Source organism: Chelonia mydas, chromosome 2 (genome assembly GCF_015237465.2).
Source record: "Chelonia mydas isolate rCheMyd1 chromosome 2, rCheMyd1.pri.v2, whole genome shotgun sequence".
NCBI classification, from domain to species: domain Eukaryota; kingdom Metazoa; phylum Chordata; order Testudines; family Cheloniidae; genus Chelonia; species Chelonia mydas.
Genome location: NC_057850.1, coordinates 36,649,231 through 36,669,564, shown reverse-complemented (window position 1 = coordinate 36,669,564; position 20,334 = coordinate 36,649,231). Strand labels below are relative to the sequence as shown.

Below are 20,334 nucleotides of genomic sequence, written 5' to 3'. Positions count from 1 at the left end.
TCATAGAATCATAGAATATCAGGGTTGGAAGGGACCTCAGGAGGTCATCGAGTCCAACCCCCTGCTCAAAGCAGGACCAATCCCCAACTAAATCGTCACAGCCAGGGCTTTGTCAATCCTGACCTTAAAAACTCAAATGAAATCCTTCTACAAGGCATAGTTATACAACCTACAATATAGTTATACAACCATGAGATAGAGTGACAACCACAAGTATTCAAAAATCATGAGTTATACACTCAAAAGTTACGAAATTGAAATACATACATGTGGGTTACTCTTACTTTGCCATTCTGTTTCTGAGCCTTTAGGGCAGGGGTGGGCAAACTACGGCCACAAGCTCCCACTGGGGAGTAGGGTCTAGGGCTTGTCCCACTTTGGCGCTCCAGCTGGGGCGCAGGCCGTGACACGCAACTCCCAGAAGCCACAGAATGACCCCGCTCCGGCTCCTACACGCTCCAATGGGAGCTGCAGGGGTGTTGCCTGCAGAAGGGGTAGTGTGCACAGCTATCTGGCCAAGCCTCCACATAGGAGCTGGAGAAGGGACATGTTGCTGCTTCTGGGAGCCACTTGAGTTAAGCACCGCTCAGAGCCTGCACCCCGGACCCTCTCCCCATGCCCCAACCCCCTGCCCCAGCTCTGATCCGTCCTCCAAACTCCTCAATCGCAACTCAGAGCACCCTCCTGCACCCCAAACCTCTCATCCCCAGCCCCACCCCAGAGCCTACAACCCCAGCCAGAGCCTGCACCCCTAACCCCTGCCCCAGCCCAGAGCCTCCTGCACCCTGAATTCCTCATTTCTGGCCACACACCCTCCCATACCCCAACCCCAATTTTGTGAACATTCATGGCTCACCCTACAATTTCTATTCCCAGATGTGGCCCTCAGGCCAAAAAGTTTGCCCACCCTTGCTTTAGGGTACACTAGCTTCATATTTTTGCTGTCTTCTTTCCCAAAGAATCCATATATCAAAAACAGGTCTACATTTCTATAACATTCAATACCATTTTGGACTTGCACTAACATGCAATTCCCCCCTCCTTTTATAATTGAAAACTTATTAAAAATCCTTATGGCTATAAGTAATTCCCCATCCTGCATACACTAAAGTACACACTTTACTCCATTTGTTGCGTACATAAAACTTGATCTTTCTGCTGAAGTGTGTATCCTTCTAATTACATATTTTAATTTTGTTGCCTTTGTGTGCTATATATTTGTTATGATATATTTCAGTGATGTTTTTCATTCTGACAAGTGTATTGTTCCGTCTTTCCAAAATCAAGGATTTTCTAAGATAAATTATCCTGTTACTCCTTTGCATTGGTTGCCTTTTGGAGAAACTAAGGTGCCTTTTCTCCACTATAAGAAAAGGAGTACGTGTGGCACCTTAGAGACTAACAAATTTATTTGAGCATAAGCTTTCGTGAGCTACAGCTCACTTCATCGGATGCATTCAGTGGAAAATACAGTTTTTACAGGGAGATAGCTAATGCATTAGTTATCCCCTGGTAAGAATACACAGTTCTCCACCCTGAGGGGACAGACTATAATGCTGACTCAGATGTTAGATTAACCATTATGCATAGCTTGACAACTCTGATACTGATTGTGTGAATTAATTAATAGGCTTGAATAGAGACTGGGAGTGGCTAAGTCATTATGCAAGGTAACCTATTTCCCCTTGTTTTTTCCTACCCCCCCCCCCCCCCCCCCCCAGACGTTCTTGTTAAACCCTGGATTTGTGCTGGAAATGGCCCACCTTGATTATCATATACATTGTAAGGAGAGTGATCACTTTAGATAAGCTATTACCAGCAGGAGAGTGGGGTGGGGGGAGAGAAAACCTTTTGTAGTGGTGAACACCCATTTTTTCATGCTTTGTGTGTATAAAAAGATCTTCTATACTTTCCACAGTATGCATCCGATGAAGTGAGCTGTAGCTCACGAAAGCTTATGCTCAAATAAATTGGTTAGCCTCTAAGGTGCCACAAGTACTCCTTTTCTTTTTATGGAAGATTTCATGAGTCCTTCCGCAAAACACTATTAATCAGCAGACCTTTGACCTGCCTTGAACATTTTTTAAAGTTTGTGTATATTCCACATCCATCATACCTTGCTACCCATGGACCAGAGGACGAGGAAGTTGAGAGGCAGCAAATTGTGAACGTCAGAATTTGCTATCTCTGGACCAGAGGCTGGGGTAAGGCAGGGGCATTAAATTATGACAGGACAGCAAAAAAGAATACCGAGATGTCAGTAACTGTGACCGATAGCAAATTGTAACATTACAGCCTGTGTGTGTGTAATTCTGCTTAGCTTGCACATGCAACGACAATCAGTCTGTGTGCAAGAGGCAGGTGTGGTCTGAGACTGGGGAATGGTCTGTCCCCATTAAAGTAAAACTGAAAACTACCTCTGGAAAGAGCAAATGTTCCTTGAAAAGCCTTTATTTGAACACCACCACTTTGGGGAAGTTTATCTGGAAATTGTAATAAATGTTCAAAAATATTTTGATCCTGTCACTAAGTGTGCACCAATAACATCTGCTGCTCCTATTAATCTGCCAAACCCCAGTTTACACTGAAAAAAAACAGGACCCCCCTGCAACTAAAAAAAGGGAAAAGAAAATAGAAAAATCATGTGCCAGACCCAGAGAACACTTATCTCTTCCTACACACAAGAGCAGTCAGACCTGGACTTGCAAGCGTTTATGGGGAGCAGCAGCCTTGTTACGTACAGAAACCAGAAAAAGCTACCAGTGTCCAAACTTCATGTAAAACCTAAATAGGTTTTTGGATTAAACAATAAAAGAGTTCTGAAAGGGCAAAATACTGAACACTTTACTCCACTGTTCTCTCTGGCACCTGGACCTATAACCTTGGTGTTATTTGACTCATTTACCTTTTTCTCACTTCTGTATTCAGGCTGTTGCCAAATCCTGCCATTTCTTCCTGGCCCATCCACACAAGTTCAAACTGTGCACTTGCTAACCAACTGTGACATTCATGTGACCCATTTACAGCATGTACAGCTGAGTTGTGTCATAAGAGAACAAAGAGGGGTCAAGGACCGTGCCCACCTATGTGTCTGTACAGCATCTAGCACAATATGGGTACTACTGCACCTCCACACCTACCACAGTGTTTTGCTGTTTGTGTTGGTGCATTCTGGGAAGATTTAGGCAGTTACCTGTAACACCTCAGCAATGGGCAGATTGACTGGAGGACATGCACATAGAGCAGTACCACCAGTACCTGGGTAATGCACATGGGGATGTCCTACCACACAGGCAGCTAGAAGGGAGGAGGAGCAGCCAAACTGGTTGCAGAGGCAGGATAGCTAGGGGTGTTCCTGTCCAACCTGCAGAACAGGAGGTGTTACTAAGGGCACGTCTACACGTACAGCGCTGCAGCAGCGCAATTGTACCAATGCAGCTGTGCCACTGCAATGCGTCTGGTGAAGACGCTCTCTGCTGACGAGAGAGCGCTCTCCCATCAGCATAATAAAACCACTTCTGTGAATGGCAGAACCTATGTCGGCAGGAGAAGCTCTCCCACTGATGTAGCGCTGTGCACACAAATGCTTATGTTGGTGTAACTTGTCACTTGGGGGGGGTGGTTTTCACACCCCTCAGCAACACAACTTATGCCAACATAAGCTGTAGTGTAGACATAGCCTAAGTGGTTCCAGAAAATCCACCTAGTCGTCTGGAATGAGTGAACCACTTGACCGCCAGGTTTAGAGAGTATTAATCATGTATGTGAGCACAAACCACAGACAGAGCAAACAATCCCACTAATTGCGAAAAGGATGCAAACTGGTCAACTGCAATTCTCCCCTCCCCCTTTCTTGCTCTCCTCCATCTATCCAAAATCCTTCCAAAAATATGCCCATTTGACTCCCTTCACTGGTTTCTTGTCATCCTTTGCACTGAGTGCAGGTTTCTCATCCTCACTTGCAAGGCCCTGCACTATTCTGCTCCTGCCTCTCAGTTCTTTAACTGCACTCAAGCCACTCACAGGGCATGGGATTGGAACCCAGGAGATCTGGGTTCAGTTTCCAGCTCTGGCACAGAATCCCTGTTTGACATCACTTTGTCTCTTTTGGGTCTCAGTTCCCAAGCTGTAAAGAGAAGACTAACACTTTTTAGGTTTTTTCTACCCTGGCAAGCGAAAGACAAAAAACTTTTGTCGTTCAGAGGTGTTTTTTTTTTAAACACATACACACACACACCCCCACGAAAGACAAAAGTTTTGTTGACGACAAGCGCTGGTGTGAACAGCACTTTGTTGGCAGGAGAGCGCTCCTGCCAACAAAGCTGCTGCTGCTTGTGGGGGATGGAAGGTTCGTTGGTTTTTTTAAATCGGCAGGAGACCTCTCTCCTGCCAACAAACAGCAGCTACACTGCATGCCTTTTAGTGGCACAGCTGTGTTGCTAAAAGCTGCGTAGTGTAGACATAGCCTCAGAGGCGTCGGAATTTCCTGGCTGGAACAGGCTGGCAGTCCATCTAGCATAACATCCTGTCTCCAACAGTAGCCAGAATCAGATGCTTCTGTAATAGGCGACGTGGAACTTCCATTCTCCTACCCTTAGTCTTGCTATTTGGATTGTAATTTACTTGGGGCAGGGACTGACCCATGTATCCTTAGCACAATGGGGTCCACGAGATGCAAATGTATTTCAAACAACTAATTTCTCCCTTTGTACTCTTCTCCTGTTCTTGACTTCTACACTATCCTCTGCAACTGAAACAACTTCCCTATCCAGTAAGTGCTCTCCTTAAAATACATCTCTAAAGCCCTTCCACAGCCAATTGAATTGTACTGAAAAAAAAAAAAAAAGACTGCTTTGAAAATGCCCTATATTCCTGGCCCTTTAGGGTATTAGGTCTGATCTTGTTTATTTGTCCAGTCCAGACTGTAAACTCCTTGGGTCAGGGACAGTATTTCCATCTGTTTTGAATAGCACTGAACTCCCTGTCAGCACTCAGTAACTGTCTATCTTGAACCTTGCATCAAAACAAGACAAAAAAACCTCTGAAAAAGAGTCAAGTGTTCTCCATCTGCATCAGATCACCAGGCAGATGGGAGGCAGCTGCTTAGCCACAGAGATAACTACATTGTAGTCTGCAAGGAACTCAAGCCCAGAAAGTAATCAACCAACAGAGTTTATTTTTTAAAAAAGGTGGGGAGCAGCAATTTGGCCCATCAGAAGCCATAACAAAGAGGTACTAATTCTACTGCCAGGAAAGACAAGACACATCATCTCAGCAGAAGAGAACCAGAATACTTAAATATTGTTGCCAGGGGTTTGATACCAGGCCATTATAATCCAATTGCATTTTCCCTCCCAAGTCAAAAACAACATTCTTTGCACCTGAGAACAAAAAAAACCCACCCATCAGCTAACACAGCAAGCAAAGTGTGGAGATAGGCACAGTCTAGGGAAAGTGTGCTTACAGAGGGTACGTGACACAAATGAGAGAGATTTAGGATCATTTTGTCTGGAATAGAGGATTACGGCAGAGCTGAGTGAGTGATTCTAAATTATGATCAATTCCTTCCTTATCATCTTTTCCTGTAGTACGAGAACAAGAGATAATTCGATTCACTGATCACCACCACTTTGTCTAAAAGTGTAAAAGGAAATATTACACAAATATCAAGTTAGGCTGTGGAATTCACTGCCATTGGGAACCAAATCAAACACTATGGCCAGAAAGGTTGGTGGGCTTGATAATTTTATTAATACCATTTGTAGTTATATATGTGAACATAATGGAAATCAGAAGGATGTGTCTACTCTGTTTTTGAATACCACTAAAATCCCTAGGTAGTTGTTCCCCTGACTGAGATCTGCATTGATTTTTGCCTCTCCAGAAATTTAGGAGAGCCCCAGACTCTTCCTTCCAATCATCCTCCATTAGCTCCATGTGGTTTGTCCATTCAGCTGCTTCATTATGAATAGTTACTAAAGCATGTGTCTCTGAAACAGGCTTGAACATATTCTGTTGATATCACAGCAATAAGTAGCTGAAGGTGTCCCTCAGTTTCAAAGCTAGTCTCTGCTTTGACAGAGGAATGGGTGATGGTCCATGTAGGAAAACCAGAAAGTTTGTCCTTCCTGAGCCAACACAGCCATAAAAATTCTCTTCAGATGTTTGCACAGGAGGAAAACATTTGTCTTAATCAGCTGTTACATTTTTTCCTGCCTCTTCACTCAAGGCTTGTTTACATGGGTTTTTCACAATGGAGTAGCTGAACTGATGCAAACCCCTCATATGGATATGTAGCACTGATGTACTGGCAGATGTACTGCACTGGTGTAAAAATTATTTGTACTAGCAGAGCTTACCCCAGTTTCAGTAAACAGCTCTGATGCAAGTCACTTTTTACACTAGTGCAGTACATCTGCCCTATGGGTTTGCATCAGCCCCAGGCCCTAACCCCAGTGTAGACAAGCCCTGAGGTCATATTAAGAGTGAGGTACTGGGAAGCATTTCCAGCTAGCAGAAGTGGCCATTCAGCAGGCAGATCAAAAGACCTTGAGAGCATGTACTATGGCCCAGACGGCTGAAAAAAGTTTAAACAAAGTTAGGCCTCAGCACTAGGGGGAAACCAAACAGCAATGATACTTTAAGGCGTACAAACATTGCAGGGGGTTGACTTACCAAACACAGACAGAACTAGGACTACGATGACCTTTAAAGGTACAGAGAGGAGCCGGGGTGGGGGAAGAATTGTAAATATGACCTTTCAGAATTTCTACTTATTTTCCAGAAATTTAACCTTCGTTTAGAATTTCTTGGCTCTCCGGGGTGTGTATTTTTTTAATAACAATATCCTAGAAGGAGTGTTGTAGCAGACATACAATAACTGATAAGTCTTCACAGTCCCAGCTGTATCACAGCGAAATTCTTAGTCTAGGGATTCTGGCCTTTTCTTTGAGCTCCATATATCCACTGGATTCTTACCCATGCTTGCCATACATGCAGTCTCTCTGTCTGTGAAAGGCTCATAAGAGGGCATCCAGGCTATCCTCAGTGGTTGATAAGTAGAAGAGATGGGAAGACATGTCTGTGCAGCATCCAAGAACACATTTGTTCTAGATGTAGAACAATTTTCCTCTGCTTAAGTGAAATTTTTGTTTGATGAGAACAATAACTAGCCTATAGACTTCAGTACTTCACAGACTGCATTAGGGATTTACAACACAGGCATCTATTAAGGAAGCAAGTCTGGTGTTCTCTAGCTGAAAACAGGTGGATAACGGCACATATAAGGTTCTCTTTATATCTTCGCTATTTTGGCCAGCTGGTGAAGATACTTCTATTAGCCAGTACTGCTCCTACAAATAAGTGACTTAGTCTTAGGACAATGGTTCTCCCAACTACTTCACTTCATAACACAACTTTCAGTGGAGCACTTCCCTTCCCAAAGCCCTCCTTTCTCACTGATTGGTTTGCTAAAGGTTTCATTTTGTGGACCAAGAAAAATGGAGTCTACAGCCAGTTTGAGAACCACTGAAGAACCAAGGCAAGACCCAGTGGCCCAGTAGAAACCCTGTCAATTAACTACATGCTCGCTCACTGTCCAGAGCATATTGGTCACTTAATGGTACAGTTTTCCTCCTTAAAACACCCTACATTTTTTTCATTTAAATCTGCACTCTTAAATTGAGTTAACATATATCAGCTTGTTGTTGGGCCCCTACCCCTAAGCACGGCCTACTTGTCTGTTTGTTCTTTGACTGAAAGCTCCTCAAAGCAGAGACCATCACTGAGAGTTTAGGAAGTGCCTATTGCCCAGCAAATAGTGGGTGCTACTATAAATGAATCATGAACACATTTAACAATTCAAAATGTATTTTGGACTTTTTTAAAAAGAGGAATACATTGAACTAAACTTCCCTTCTACAAGTGTAACAGTAATCATCTGGCAATACAGCACCTACTGGTATCTCATACTATGGTGAGCATTGCAATTTCTCTCTGAATAAGTGTACCCTCAGAGAGAAACGTGTTAATGAAGTCTGGAGCTTTTCTCCATAGGTAATGCTAACCATATTTGTTAGAGTATATAAGCTTATACCATGGGAGTATGGAAAAGAATGTGTAGGATTATAAAACAAGTCATTTATACTTTTGACTTTATACAATCCAACTATTTCAGTAAGCCCACTCAAATGAATACAACATTCAAAAGTACCTGGCATATCTGGTCATATTGACCATATTGTAGGTGTAGAGTGACAAGGTGGGTGAGGTAATATCTCTTACTGAACCAACTTGTATTTGTGAGAGAAACTTTCAAGCTTACATGGAGCTCTTAAACTCAAAAGCTTGTCTCACTCACCATCAGAAATTGGTCCAATAAAAGATATTACCTCCCCCTTGTCTCTCTAATGTCCTGGGAGTGACACAGCTACAACAACATGCATACATATTGCTGGTTTGTCATTCAGCATGAAAGAGGCTGAGGTATAAATCTCTGAAAAAAATTGAAAATCTTGATACACTAGTGGTAGCTACCACAAGAGAGAACACAGATTACTTTGACAGTCCTTATAATGCACTACAATTCACATCATATAATCGAGCTAATCACAGGGCATATTACTTAGTTCTATGGGTCATTAACAAGGCTACGATTTAGTCATGGGTATTTTTAGTAAAAGTCATGGACAGGTCATGGGCAATTAAAAATTCATGGGCTGTGACCTGTCCATGACTTCTTATAAATACCCCTGACTAAATCTTGGGGGGCCGCTGCTGAGGGGGAGCCAGGGCCAGCGGCACCAGCTGCCAGAGGCTGCCGCAGGCACCCCAGGGACCACTGCTCAGGTGGTCCCTGGTGCCAGCCGCACTGGCTGCTGCTCAGGCAGTCCTGAGGCAGCTGGACCCAGGGGACACCTGAGTAGCTGGCCCTGGAGCAGGCTACTTGGGTGGCCCTGGGGTCAGCCACACTGGCTGCTGCAGAAGTCATGGAGGTCACAGAAAGCCACTGAATCTGTGACCTCTGTGACAAACATGGAGCCCTAATCATTACTACTGAACAAAATAAAATGTGTGGCTATGAATGGTTACCACATATGAAAATACTTTACAGTTCTACAGCACCTTCTATCAGCTCTCAAAGGGCTTTGTTATGGAATTAAATATCATAACATAGAATCGTAGGACTGGAAGTGACCTGGATAGGTCATCTAATCCAGTCCCCAGCACACATGGCAGGACTAAATATTATTCTAGACCATTCCTAGTAGGTGTTTGCCTAACCTGCTCTTAAAAATCTCCAATGATGGAGATTCCACAACCTCTCTAGGCAATTTATTCCAGTGCTTAACCACCCTGACAGTTAGGAAGCTTTTCCTAATGTCCAACCTAAACCTCCCTTGCTGAAATTTAAGCCCATTGCTTCTTGTCCTATCCTCACAGGTTAAGAACAGTATTTTTTCTCCCTCCTCCTTGTAACAACCTTTTACGTACTTGAAAAGGTATGTCCCCTCTCAGTCTTCTCTTTTCCAGACTAAACAAATGCAATTTCTCTCATAGATCATGTTTTCTAGACTTTTAATAATTTTTGTTGCTCTTCTCTGGACTTTCTCCAGTTTGTCCACATCCTTCCTGAAATGTGGCACCAAGAACTGGACACAATACTCCAGTTAAGGCCTAATCAGCGCAGAGCAGAGCAACCGAATTACTTCTCATGTCTTGCTTCAACACTCCGGCTAATACATCCCAGAAGGATGTTTGGTTTTTTTGCAACAGTGTTACACTGTTCACTCATATTTAGCTTGTGGTCCACTATGACCCCCAGATCCCTTTCCGCAGTACTCCTTCCTAGGCAGTCATTTCCCATTTCCTTTGCGAGGTAAGGAAGTATTCTCAATTCTACAGATAAGAACTGAGACAGATATGTGTAGAATGTTACAAAGAAAGTCCACAGTGGAATTGGGAATAAAATCCAGGTTGCTCTTGGATTCCTGTTCTATACTTTAGCCACACAAGCATCTTCCCTCCAAAATCAACCTTGAGGGATTTCCCCCAACCCCACACATAACAATTCTCAATTACTCCCTTCAAGTATTTCACAGAAAACCTTCCAAAATCAAAAGCTGAAAATCCATGGAAAGTAACTTTTCAGTTATCTAACACAATGTTTCTCAACGACCAGTCTGTGGACTGGCACTGGTCCCTGAGATCTCCCTGACACAGTTTAGAAAGGCAGTAAGATGGTCCTGGTATCAAGAAGGTTGAGAAACACTGATCGAACACATAAGGAATTCAGCAAATCTGAGTCATTTGTTCAGTGACAAAATTTGCAAGACAGTTTCAACACAAAACAATAGGAAATTTAAACTAGGATTCTAAGTTAACAACACTGTGGAAAATATGACGCACCCAATGAGAGAATCAGTGTTAAAAGATGTCTACTGTAGGGAATAGTTTGTAATGTAACTGGCGGCAACAAAAAAGGCTGCCACAGTTTTGGGGTGCAGAGATATTTCACAAATCAGGAATGTACTGTCTTCTCTACACAGCTTTGGTGCAGGTGCTCAGGAACATGATTCCCTTTCAATTATCCAAAGGTCTTGGAGGGCCCTCTAAAAACTTCATATGATCAGTTTAAGATAAACAAATTTCAGTTTTAACATTTGGATTTGGGACAAATGTCAGAAACTGAAATTTGGATAACTGGGGATTTGACTATAACCAGTCCTGGGCAAACCACTAGTAGAAAGACAAACTGGAGGGAGTACAGAGAAAAGCAGCAACAATTTTAAGACGGCTGGAAGGACTGACGAATGAGGAAAAAATTAAAAGTTAAATATACTGAACGTGGTCAAGAGTCAAAGGGAGGGAGAAAGAAAAATCTAAAGAGTGTAAACACAGAATAGAAAGGAGCTATTAAGGATAGTGGAAGGTGTATAATTATGATATATACTACATATTGGTTATGACAGGATGACATTACAAAAGGAAATTTTAGGTAGAATAGCAGGGAAAGCTTCCTGACTCAGGGATATATTAGACTGTGGAATGATATTCCAAGGGCTCTTACAAAAGACCCCATCAATAGATACCTAGAAGATGTACCTACCATAGATAACAGTACAGCAACTACAGGGAGAGGGACTGGATGACCTGCATCATTCCCCCCGCCCGCCATTTGAATGATAGAATTAAAGATGAAGGGCATTTTAACATTTTCTGCCCTGGCTCATCCTTGGATGGGTGAATTTTAAGTAAATCAGAATACCGCATTAGTTTTGTATATAGTCCATGCTTTTACAATTAAAAAAACCCCACACTTATTTTTGGAAGGGAAGAGTAAAGTCCAGTTTCTCATGCGTTTGAAATAACTAAAATTCTGCAAGAAATACATTTGCTTTTGCTTGCAAATTTTCTAGTCTATTACTCTTCTCTCCACTTTTAGATTTCATCAACAGAAATCTCACTTGCAATAGCAAAAAACAGTTGTCATTTCAAAGCCAAACTGGGAAATTATACCAGCTAAGTATGAGAAAAAAAAAACAGATCATTTTTTAAAATCTAGAATCCCAGAACAGGGTTGCAACATGGAATTTAACTTAGGTGAAGTGTATGATTATTTGAACAGTGACTACCATTAAAATCCAGAATTCGCCAGGTTATCATGATGTGGTATATCATTACAATAGGAACCAACTATTGATCTGTTGGCAAATGTTGACATTTTATTGGAGGCTGCTGTACTACTTAGAGAATTATGAACACTTGAGGAATTAGGCCATAAAACTGAAATATTGCAAACTTTTCTCCTTTTTTTCCTTTTATTTATCTACCGCATCTTAAAAATAAACTAACAGAAGGGCTTAAGTCAAAGGGAAACAAGGTGTATGATTTTAATAAACATTTTTCTTATTAAAAACCTTGATATTGCTTAAATATACCATACAGAGAAAAGCTATTTTATAAAGCAACATACACATTTCAAGTCAATGATGGCAACATAAATTATTCTGGTTTATCCCTCTGCTTATGTCATCAGAGTGCCTTGGTTGTGTATATATGGTGAACTACTGTATAAGACTAGTTACCTGTGTAGTTTCTGCCTAGCTATACAGTACAGGTTTTAAAAAATGTTTATGCTATATACAGAAATATATATACATATAACATATATTTATATGTTATACATACACATACATTTTTATACATATACACACAATACATATATACACAATACTTTACACTTACATACGGCCTTTGATCAGAGGATCTTGGATGAGTTTTACACCATTAAGCCTCACAAAGCTTTTGAGAGGGAGGCAGCTTCTTTATTTTATGGACTGTGAATCTGAGGCCTGATCTACAGTTTTTGTACCAATATGAACTATTTCAGTTAGGGCTGTGATTTTTTTTTACTGAAGTATTTATACTGGTACAACCCCTAGCGTGGACAGTTATACTGGTATAAAGGTGCCTTATACCTGTATAGTGTATTCCCTTCCCATGCAGGAATAGCTATACTGGTATAAAGGTACTTTATACCAGTATATAACTGCACCCACATCAGGGAGGTTGTACTGCTTTAACTATACACCACTCTAGTAAAAGCAGTACAGCATGTGTTTAAGTCTTTGAGCTGAGGGTTTGTCTAAAATAACTTGCTGAAAGTCAGTGGCAGATACAGGAACGGAATCCAAAATACCAGACTCCCAGTCCCCATTACCTAACCACTTGAAACCTCCCCCGTGCCTATGAGGGCTGTTCTTGGGAATGCTATTATTATTTCATTAATACCTGTGGAAATATTTCTCCTGGTTTACTTGGTGCACCTGCAGTTTAACTAAGCAAGTCTAGAAGAGTTAGTCTTATAAAACAATCTTCAGAGTCAAAGTGGCACACATGGTGATCAGAGTTATGGTCCCAAGCCCTCCTCCATGCATGCAAGATTTAGAGGTGCTACAGAAGCAGGATGCTGCATTTTTAGGTAGGGTGGAAAAAGGAAGGAGCTTAGGTCACTTTTGGCCATCCACCTCCGCTTGGCACTCAAAGTGGCATTAACCAATTTTGGTGGAAAACCAGTTTAGCACCCCTCAGCAAGGAAAGGTCATTGCAATATGGAGTCTCAGAGTGCAGGGAAAAGTAGAACAATAAAGTCTCATCAAAACCCATCATCATCAGTCTACTCTATTAAGTCTTAGTAAGCATCACAATTTGATAACAAGGGCAGCCAAAGGTGCTCCTTTCTTTACTAATGGCCTTCCAACATTTATAATGGAAATCATTAAAGCACTAAGAATTTAATGACAAAAGTACTAGGCTACTATATGTTCAAAGACTACCCTTGTAAAACCAATAATCACTTTATTAAAAAAGAGTGGAAATACAGTAGGTCCCACTACAATGAATCTGCAGATTTATTCCATCATAATCCATTTTGATTATTAGGGAGAAACTTTCCCTTAAATTCTGCATTTTTGTGAAGAGAAGGGATTGCCTGGCTTGCTCCATTCAGGATTCTCTGCTAACTGTAAAATGTGGGCTGAACTGCTTCCATTATTTATTTATTTATTGTTTATTATATAGTGCAGATGCAGATCAATTTTTCAGTTAAGAAATTGAGATTTTTAATGGACAACTGTGTCTGGTGTAGGCTGTTAAACTAAAATATTCAGAGTTACATAAATAAAAACTATTGTGTCTTCAATATGACTTGGTATTTTGTCTATAATTTCTTTATTAAAAAACTGTAACAAGATACTTAAAAAAGGCTAGATACAAAAGTAGTTAAGCTGCTCACGAACATTAAAATTTTCCAAAATGTATCTTCAATAATCATGATCTTATAAACATTTTACAGTTACCAGAAAGTGCCCAGGCTGAGTTTACACAGTTGAGATACCGCAGTTCAAGTGTCTGGTTATAACTGGAAGTGGAACAATCTCCTGACTGTCTGCTTACTGAAACAGGGATACAAAAATGTTGATTGTGAACTATGAAATAATGTGCATTGGCCTCATCATATGTACAAAAAAACCTCACTAAAGGTACAGATTACATGCAAAATATTAGTGATGGGATCTAATGTGCCAGAGTTCAATGCAATCAGAACAGAAATTGCAATGAAAGTGGTTTCATAAGTAAAAGTGAATGATTCCAACTCTTGGATCTGAAGAACTTTTTACAAGTTCTGTGAAGAACTTTTTACAAGTTCAATATACATGATACACAACTGCAGCCAACCACAAATTAAACACCATAAAAAAAGTTAAAATAAAACACAGAACATACTTAATTTTTTATTTTGAAATTCCCTACTCCCTCTATACAAGAACCTTTGCTGAAACACTTTTCACAAAGGCAGCAGTGAATTTTCTGAACATTTTACATATTTTCCCTCAGCAAAAAGATAAATCACAGTGTAAATTATATTGTTCTGCTGTCATCTTTGGCTGGGGTTAGGCCAAGAAGTTATTGACTAGCGAACTGTTACAGTCAAACGTTGCTAGTTCTCCTTAGGCCTGTAGGTTACAAACTTAGTACAGGAATGTTTGCATTTAATCAATAAAGTACCACCAGGGGTATGACAGCATTAACTTTCATAAACTTTTATAGACAAATGGAAAAATCTACAAAACTTAGCTAGTAATATTACACAGCAATACACACTTTTTATACTCTACACAAAACCAAAATTCTTGGTCTTAATGGCGAGTAACAATTTCTGTTTCAGAATCTGTTTAGAGGAATAGAGTGGGACATAAAGGCGAGAAATGCAAGTGTTTGCTGTAGGAAGATGTTGGTCATCTGGTGGTCTTATTGTGATGGATGGCATGGGCTGGAATCCCTCCTCACTGGCAGGCAATGATGGGCTTGATGTCCAAAAGTAAACCTAAAAGAACAGAAAAGTAGGCTGTAACTTTTGCTGGTCTAGAAATATTTAAACTGACTCCATGGTATAAACATTGGTATCACATACTGATCATTATTTTGACATGAGTAAAATGGGAAAGTCATAGGGCAGTCATGGTGCTTGAACATAAAACATTCCTTGTAGTGTAGAGACTCAGTGGTTACACTCTGTACTATTATGATAATGTTAAACTCCCAGTCATTTCCTCTCTTCTTTCAACTACAAATGTATAATACCACATTTATCAAAGCAACTTATCAAAAGAAGCAACACTCTCCAAATGATATTAACCACATCTTGGTGCAGGAAGTTGGGATTTCCCGTCCTTTTGGGAAGAGGATAATGTCTGTGTATCAGAAACTTTTATATATAATCGAATTAGCCACTTTATGATCAATCAAATTACTATAAAATACAGCACTGATACCAAATGCATTAATAGCTAGCAATTGCAGTACCAAGAGTTTACTTGAAAAGTATTAGAAGTGTGAAATATCCTCTTGCAGAGCAAAGTGAATACTGCATTGCACCCTGAGTTCTCTTTGCCTAAACCAATCTGCTCTAGATTTTCCTCTTTTTACACCAGTCCTTGTTTTCTTTTTTGCAGTTCATTCAAAAATGAGAAGGTTCACATCTCTGAGGTGATCAAAAGAGAACATTTTTAAAAAGTGGGTGAATACACTACACAACAAGCACACTTTTCCAATCCTCCATAAATGCAATTCAAACCTGATGCTCTGACCACCTGTTAGTGTGAAACCTCTCAAACATGGACTGCATATATGTTTGAGAGTTCTGAGATATGGACAAAGAAAGATACACCAATATTAATTTTCTTGTGAACAAAGCTAGGTTTCATATTCAGTCTCCAGAGTTGAAAGCCTAGTGCACTAACTCCCTAGTACTTACTTTGCCACTCTACCAGTGTAGAAAACCTTTCCGTTAAAACAAACAAAAAAATACTAAAAAGCAATACTGATTGTTGAAAAACAGTCTTAAGCAACCTTTTACAGGGGAAGGACAACTTACTAGATCTTGTCTTTCTGTCATACTCATCTTCTCAACTATGGACCAAAACCAACGCTTGAACTGCAAAAGCTTCTCAGCATTTTCTCCTGTTTGAAACAGAATAATTAAATTAAATGTATTTGACAATGAACATTTAGAGCACGTTTTATATACACCAGCAAGTAAAATACTTAGGGTCACTACCCCTCCCCACAAAACCGGCACACCAGGAACAAGGACAATTCTATGTCAAACACACATTCAAAAGTGTTTACATTAAAGGACTAGACTGAAGAACACTGGTGTAAACAACTAATAAAATTAAGACACCGTATGATTTATTAACTAGTTGTATCTAAGTTCGTAACAGGTCAATGAAATATTGCTTTAAAAATATTACACTATATCAATCATAACTCTAAATATATGGTCAGGCCAGGATTTGGCAGGAAAAAAATAGCAAAACCCATAATTTGCTCTCCTTGCATTCTGATGGATTATTTATATAGTGATACCCTGGAAAGAGTTGTGTATTGTTCTCTTCCATTTTGAGTGAAGATGCTTAAAAGTGGCAAATAATAGGGTCCGGCACACTGAAAATCCTTTTAAAATATTATATTTAGAGCCATTCATTAAGGTCAATGAACAGAGCTGGTTTTAAGCTTAGAAAAAGTTGAAAAAAAATTATCTTTGCTATCCATCTCTATATAAAGGACAGACAGGTGAATAATGCTAAATTTCTGGCTGTACAGCTCATTTCCTAAACAGACTACGTATTTCATACCTGACTCATCATTGAAAGAGGTAAAGCTGATCAGCATTTGGACGTTTACTTCACCACAGCCATTTACCAAAAGCCTGAAATCTTCTGCTGTCAAGTCTTCTAATGAATTCTTTGGAAGCACATCCAGCAGACCTTTCCTCATTGCCTGAAAGAAAGAGTCACACGATTCACTTTACACTGATCACTTTTGCTACTGTTTAAGTGAATCTCTGAGAAGTTACATACAAGGAAGTTCACAGCTCACAAATATCAGTTGATTTTCCTCTTGGCCGTTCACCTCTTCCATGTTCAATCTCAAATGGTAAAAATGTTTTTTTGAATGGAAGCTATATGGGCCCATGGTCTAGAACTTGCAGTATTCAGGCCTAGACCAGCAACAAACATTGCTAGACTAAGGGAACCAGTGACAATTATTTTTAAGGTTGGCACCTTGCAAACCACTGGTAGTACAAACAAGTGCTCTCTCTCTCACTGGAATTTGAACTTTTCAATATAGCTGTTTTTTCTATGTCCTACTCAGTTACAATATATCCACAATTCTTTTTATTACCTTGCTGCCCTCTATCTGAAATTCCCACTTCCTTGAATTATAAGACTGCTTTAAAAATCTGCCACTTTGAGAACCACTAGACTTAAAAACTAATGCTGTAGCTGTATCTCATTAGAAAGCCACTAAAATGAGAAGGGGTATGGACAGCTTCCACGTGAGAAGAGATTAAAAAGACGGGGACTGTTCATCTTAGAAAAGAGACAACTAAGGGGGGAATATGATAGAGGTCTATAATATCATGAATGGCGTGGACAAAGTCAATAGAGAAGTGTTATTTACCCTCTTCACATAACACATGAATCAGAGGTCACTTCATGAAATTAATAGGCAGCCAATTTTAAAACAACATATGGAAGTACTTCTTCACATAATGCAGTCAACCCATAGCACTCGTTGCCAGGAGATTTTGAAGGTCAAAAGTATAACTGGGTTCAAAAAGAATTAAATAATTTTACAGAGAACAGGTCCATCAACGACTGTTAGCCAAGACAGTCAGGGGCACAACCCCATGCTCTGGGTGTCCCTAAACTTCTGACTGCTAGAAGCCAGGACTGGACAACAGGGGATGGATCACTCAATCCCTCTGAAGCATCTGGCACCAGACACTGTTGGATAAGAGGATACTGGGCTAGATGAACCCTTGGTCTGACCTATTATGGCCATTATTATGTTCTTGAAATGAATATTCAGGAGATACTAACTGATAAATCATGTCAGAACTGCAATTTGGGGCACGGGAAGGTGGGGAGGGCAAATGACAATAAGGACAATATAATTTCAAAGTCTAATATCCCATGGCCTACAATGGTTGGAAACAGTTTAGCAGCCCAGTAAATTGCCCTAAACACTGGTCTCTGAATCAGTGATCACAAAGCAAATATTTTTATATCTAATCTTTTATTTCAAAACAAGCTTCTAAAAACAAGAGCAAGTTTTACTTTTAATATAATTTGAGACAGATTCTGGTCATTTTTCTTGTTAAAAAAAATCAACAATGGTAAGAACAAAAATTCTGCTGTCACTAGCCACACTGATCCTGCACAGAGCAGGCATAAGGAGGCCAGAAGCTCCAGTGACTTTATGCTGTCAAAGTTTGGCTTGTTATATCTCTGAGCTAAGAGGTTAAATAAATCTAGGCTGACAAAGAAATATAGAAAAATGGAAGATTTTACAGAATCCATATGTCTTTGAAGATAAGCATTTCCCCAGTATACATGTTATGTAAATTCAAGATATTAATTTTTTAATCTATATGTAAATGCTGAAGTTTAACTAGTCATTGAGCTAACTTTAATTTTTCCTTTGAATTTATATCCTTCTTTCTATTCAAACGAGCTTTTAGGGTAATCGAGGTCTCCACATAAGTAAGTTAGCAACTGTGTAACAAGAAACAAAGATTAATACCCTTCAGAAGTTGGACAACTTGGAATGGAACGCGGCATATGCAGAAATAGACAGAATCATTCCAAAACACTATAAAGCACTTACATGTAGAGGTTGTTCTGCTACTACCAACATTCTGTGTTCTGCATATTTCCGGACATATTCATAAACATTCTGAGGGGTGACTGGTATATTTACACCATTGGAGATAAGTTCAACCTATGATGAAATAGCAAAAGGGGAGAGGATTTAAAAACATACTTTAAAAGCAGAAAAAAGAAACAGTTAAAACAAGAGTATCATTTCTATTACTGTATGCAGTAAATATACTGTGGTGTTATACAGCTTTTTCACTCTTAAAACAAGTTTTCAGTGGGTTATTGGTTCGGACTATTACCATGAACAGAAGTTTTACATTTAAAACCAGTCCTCGTGATGAGACCAATAATACTGGTACTGCTGATTTCTCATTTAGATTCTATTAAACAGCCCATAAATACTAGGGGTGGGATATTCAAAAACACTTAAGTGATTCAGGAACACAAATCCCACAGACTTTCAATGGGTCTTGGGCTCCTGAACACTTATGCAGTTTAGAAAATCTCACCTTAAATCTACAGTCTGGGGTTTGACAGGCTATGAACAAGTAACATTAAACTGTAAAGTCAAGTTCAGCTTGCACCTACCTGCCCTCCACCCTCCTCCTTGCACAGGTCTATTGCAAATGCTAAATCCATTGCTGCAAAAACAGCATCAGCATCCGTGCTCTGGGAGGCTAGGATAAGTTGCCGCAAGCTCTCATACATAACCGGATCAAAAAAAGCAAAGTCATGCCAGTTCACCTAAAATAAGGTAGATGTTTGATATGTAGCATTGTTTTTATAAATATATTCAACATAATTAGATCTAGAACTGATACAATATGTACACTAGCATAAGGCACCTAAATAGCCATGTAATGAGGCATTTACTCAAACACTTGGAAAGAATGGCAATCAATCAATCAATCAATCAATAAATGTCATTTCCATTCTCATCCTGATTTTGAGGTGCAGGAACATAACACCAGATTGAAGTGCATTGGCAAAGCACAGAGAAGGTTGTAAAGCATTTGCCCACACTAAGAATGACTATAGATCTAGGCAACTGAACTCTTGGAACGTATCCTTTCCATAAATCAGCTTGGGTCAGAACAGACCTTGGTGGATTTTCAAGAGGATTTGAAAATGGGGTCACATGTGTCACCACTCCTTTCCTCACCTCCACACTCCCTAAAACTCTAGAAGGAAAATTCACCTGCACCTTCACAGAAAGAAAGCTTCTTCCCAGCAGCTGTAAACTCCTTTAGGTGGACGTTTTTTGTGCCCAGTAGTTGCTCTCCTCACCCTCAACAAGCAGATCTTTTGAGCAGATCCTTTCCTTTTTTGCCCCATTTTGGGGGCCTTTGCTCCATCGATTATCTGTCTTTCCATCTTTGTGGTGCCCCTAAACTCAACTACAGGGAATTTTGGTGCTTCTCATTTTTCCCATGTTGCCCACTCCTCTGCTGTCGTCATGAGGGAACCCTAGGAGGCTTTTACTCAGATGGTAGAGCAAGGAGATCGTCCTTCTGTTTTGGAAAGGGATTGGGGTGTTCTTGTGCATCCATACCCGCTTGCTCCTTTGTCACCATTCCCCTGCCCCATTTGTTAAAATCATATC

At 40.1% G+C, this 20,334-nt stretch overlaps 1 protein-coding gene across 27 annotated transcripts in view; it reads right to left on the bottom strand.

Moving 5' to 3' along the window:
• Positions 1–11,866: 11,866 nt before the first annotated feature.
• Positions 11,867–20,334, bottom strand: part of UBR5 (ubiquitin protein ligase E3 component n-recognin 5) — a 140,253-nt gene continuing 131,785 nt past the window's right edge. For all 27 annotated transcript variants that reach the window (XM_037892168.2, XM_037892171.2, XM_037892173.2 and 24 more), the window contains 5 exons: positions 19,320–19,475; positions 18,739–18,852; positions 16,701–16,845; positions 15,938–16,023; positions 11,867–14,887 (listed from right to left, as the gene is read on the bottom strand). In XM_037892168.2, the coding sequence (XP_037748096.1) occupies positions 14,675–14,887; positions 15,938–16,023; positions 16,701–16,845; positions 18,739–18,852; positions 19,320–19,475 (714 nt within the window). In that variant the 3' untranslated portion in view covers positions 11,867–14,674. The remainder of the gene's footprint in view (positions 14,888–15,937; positions 16,024–16,700; positions 16,846–18,738; positions 18,853–19,319; positions 19,476–20,334) is intronic.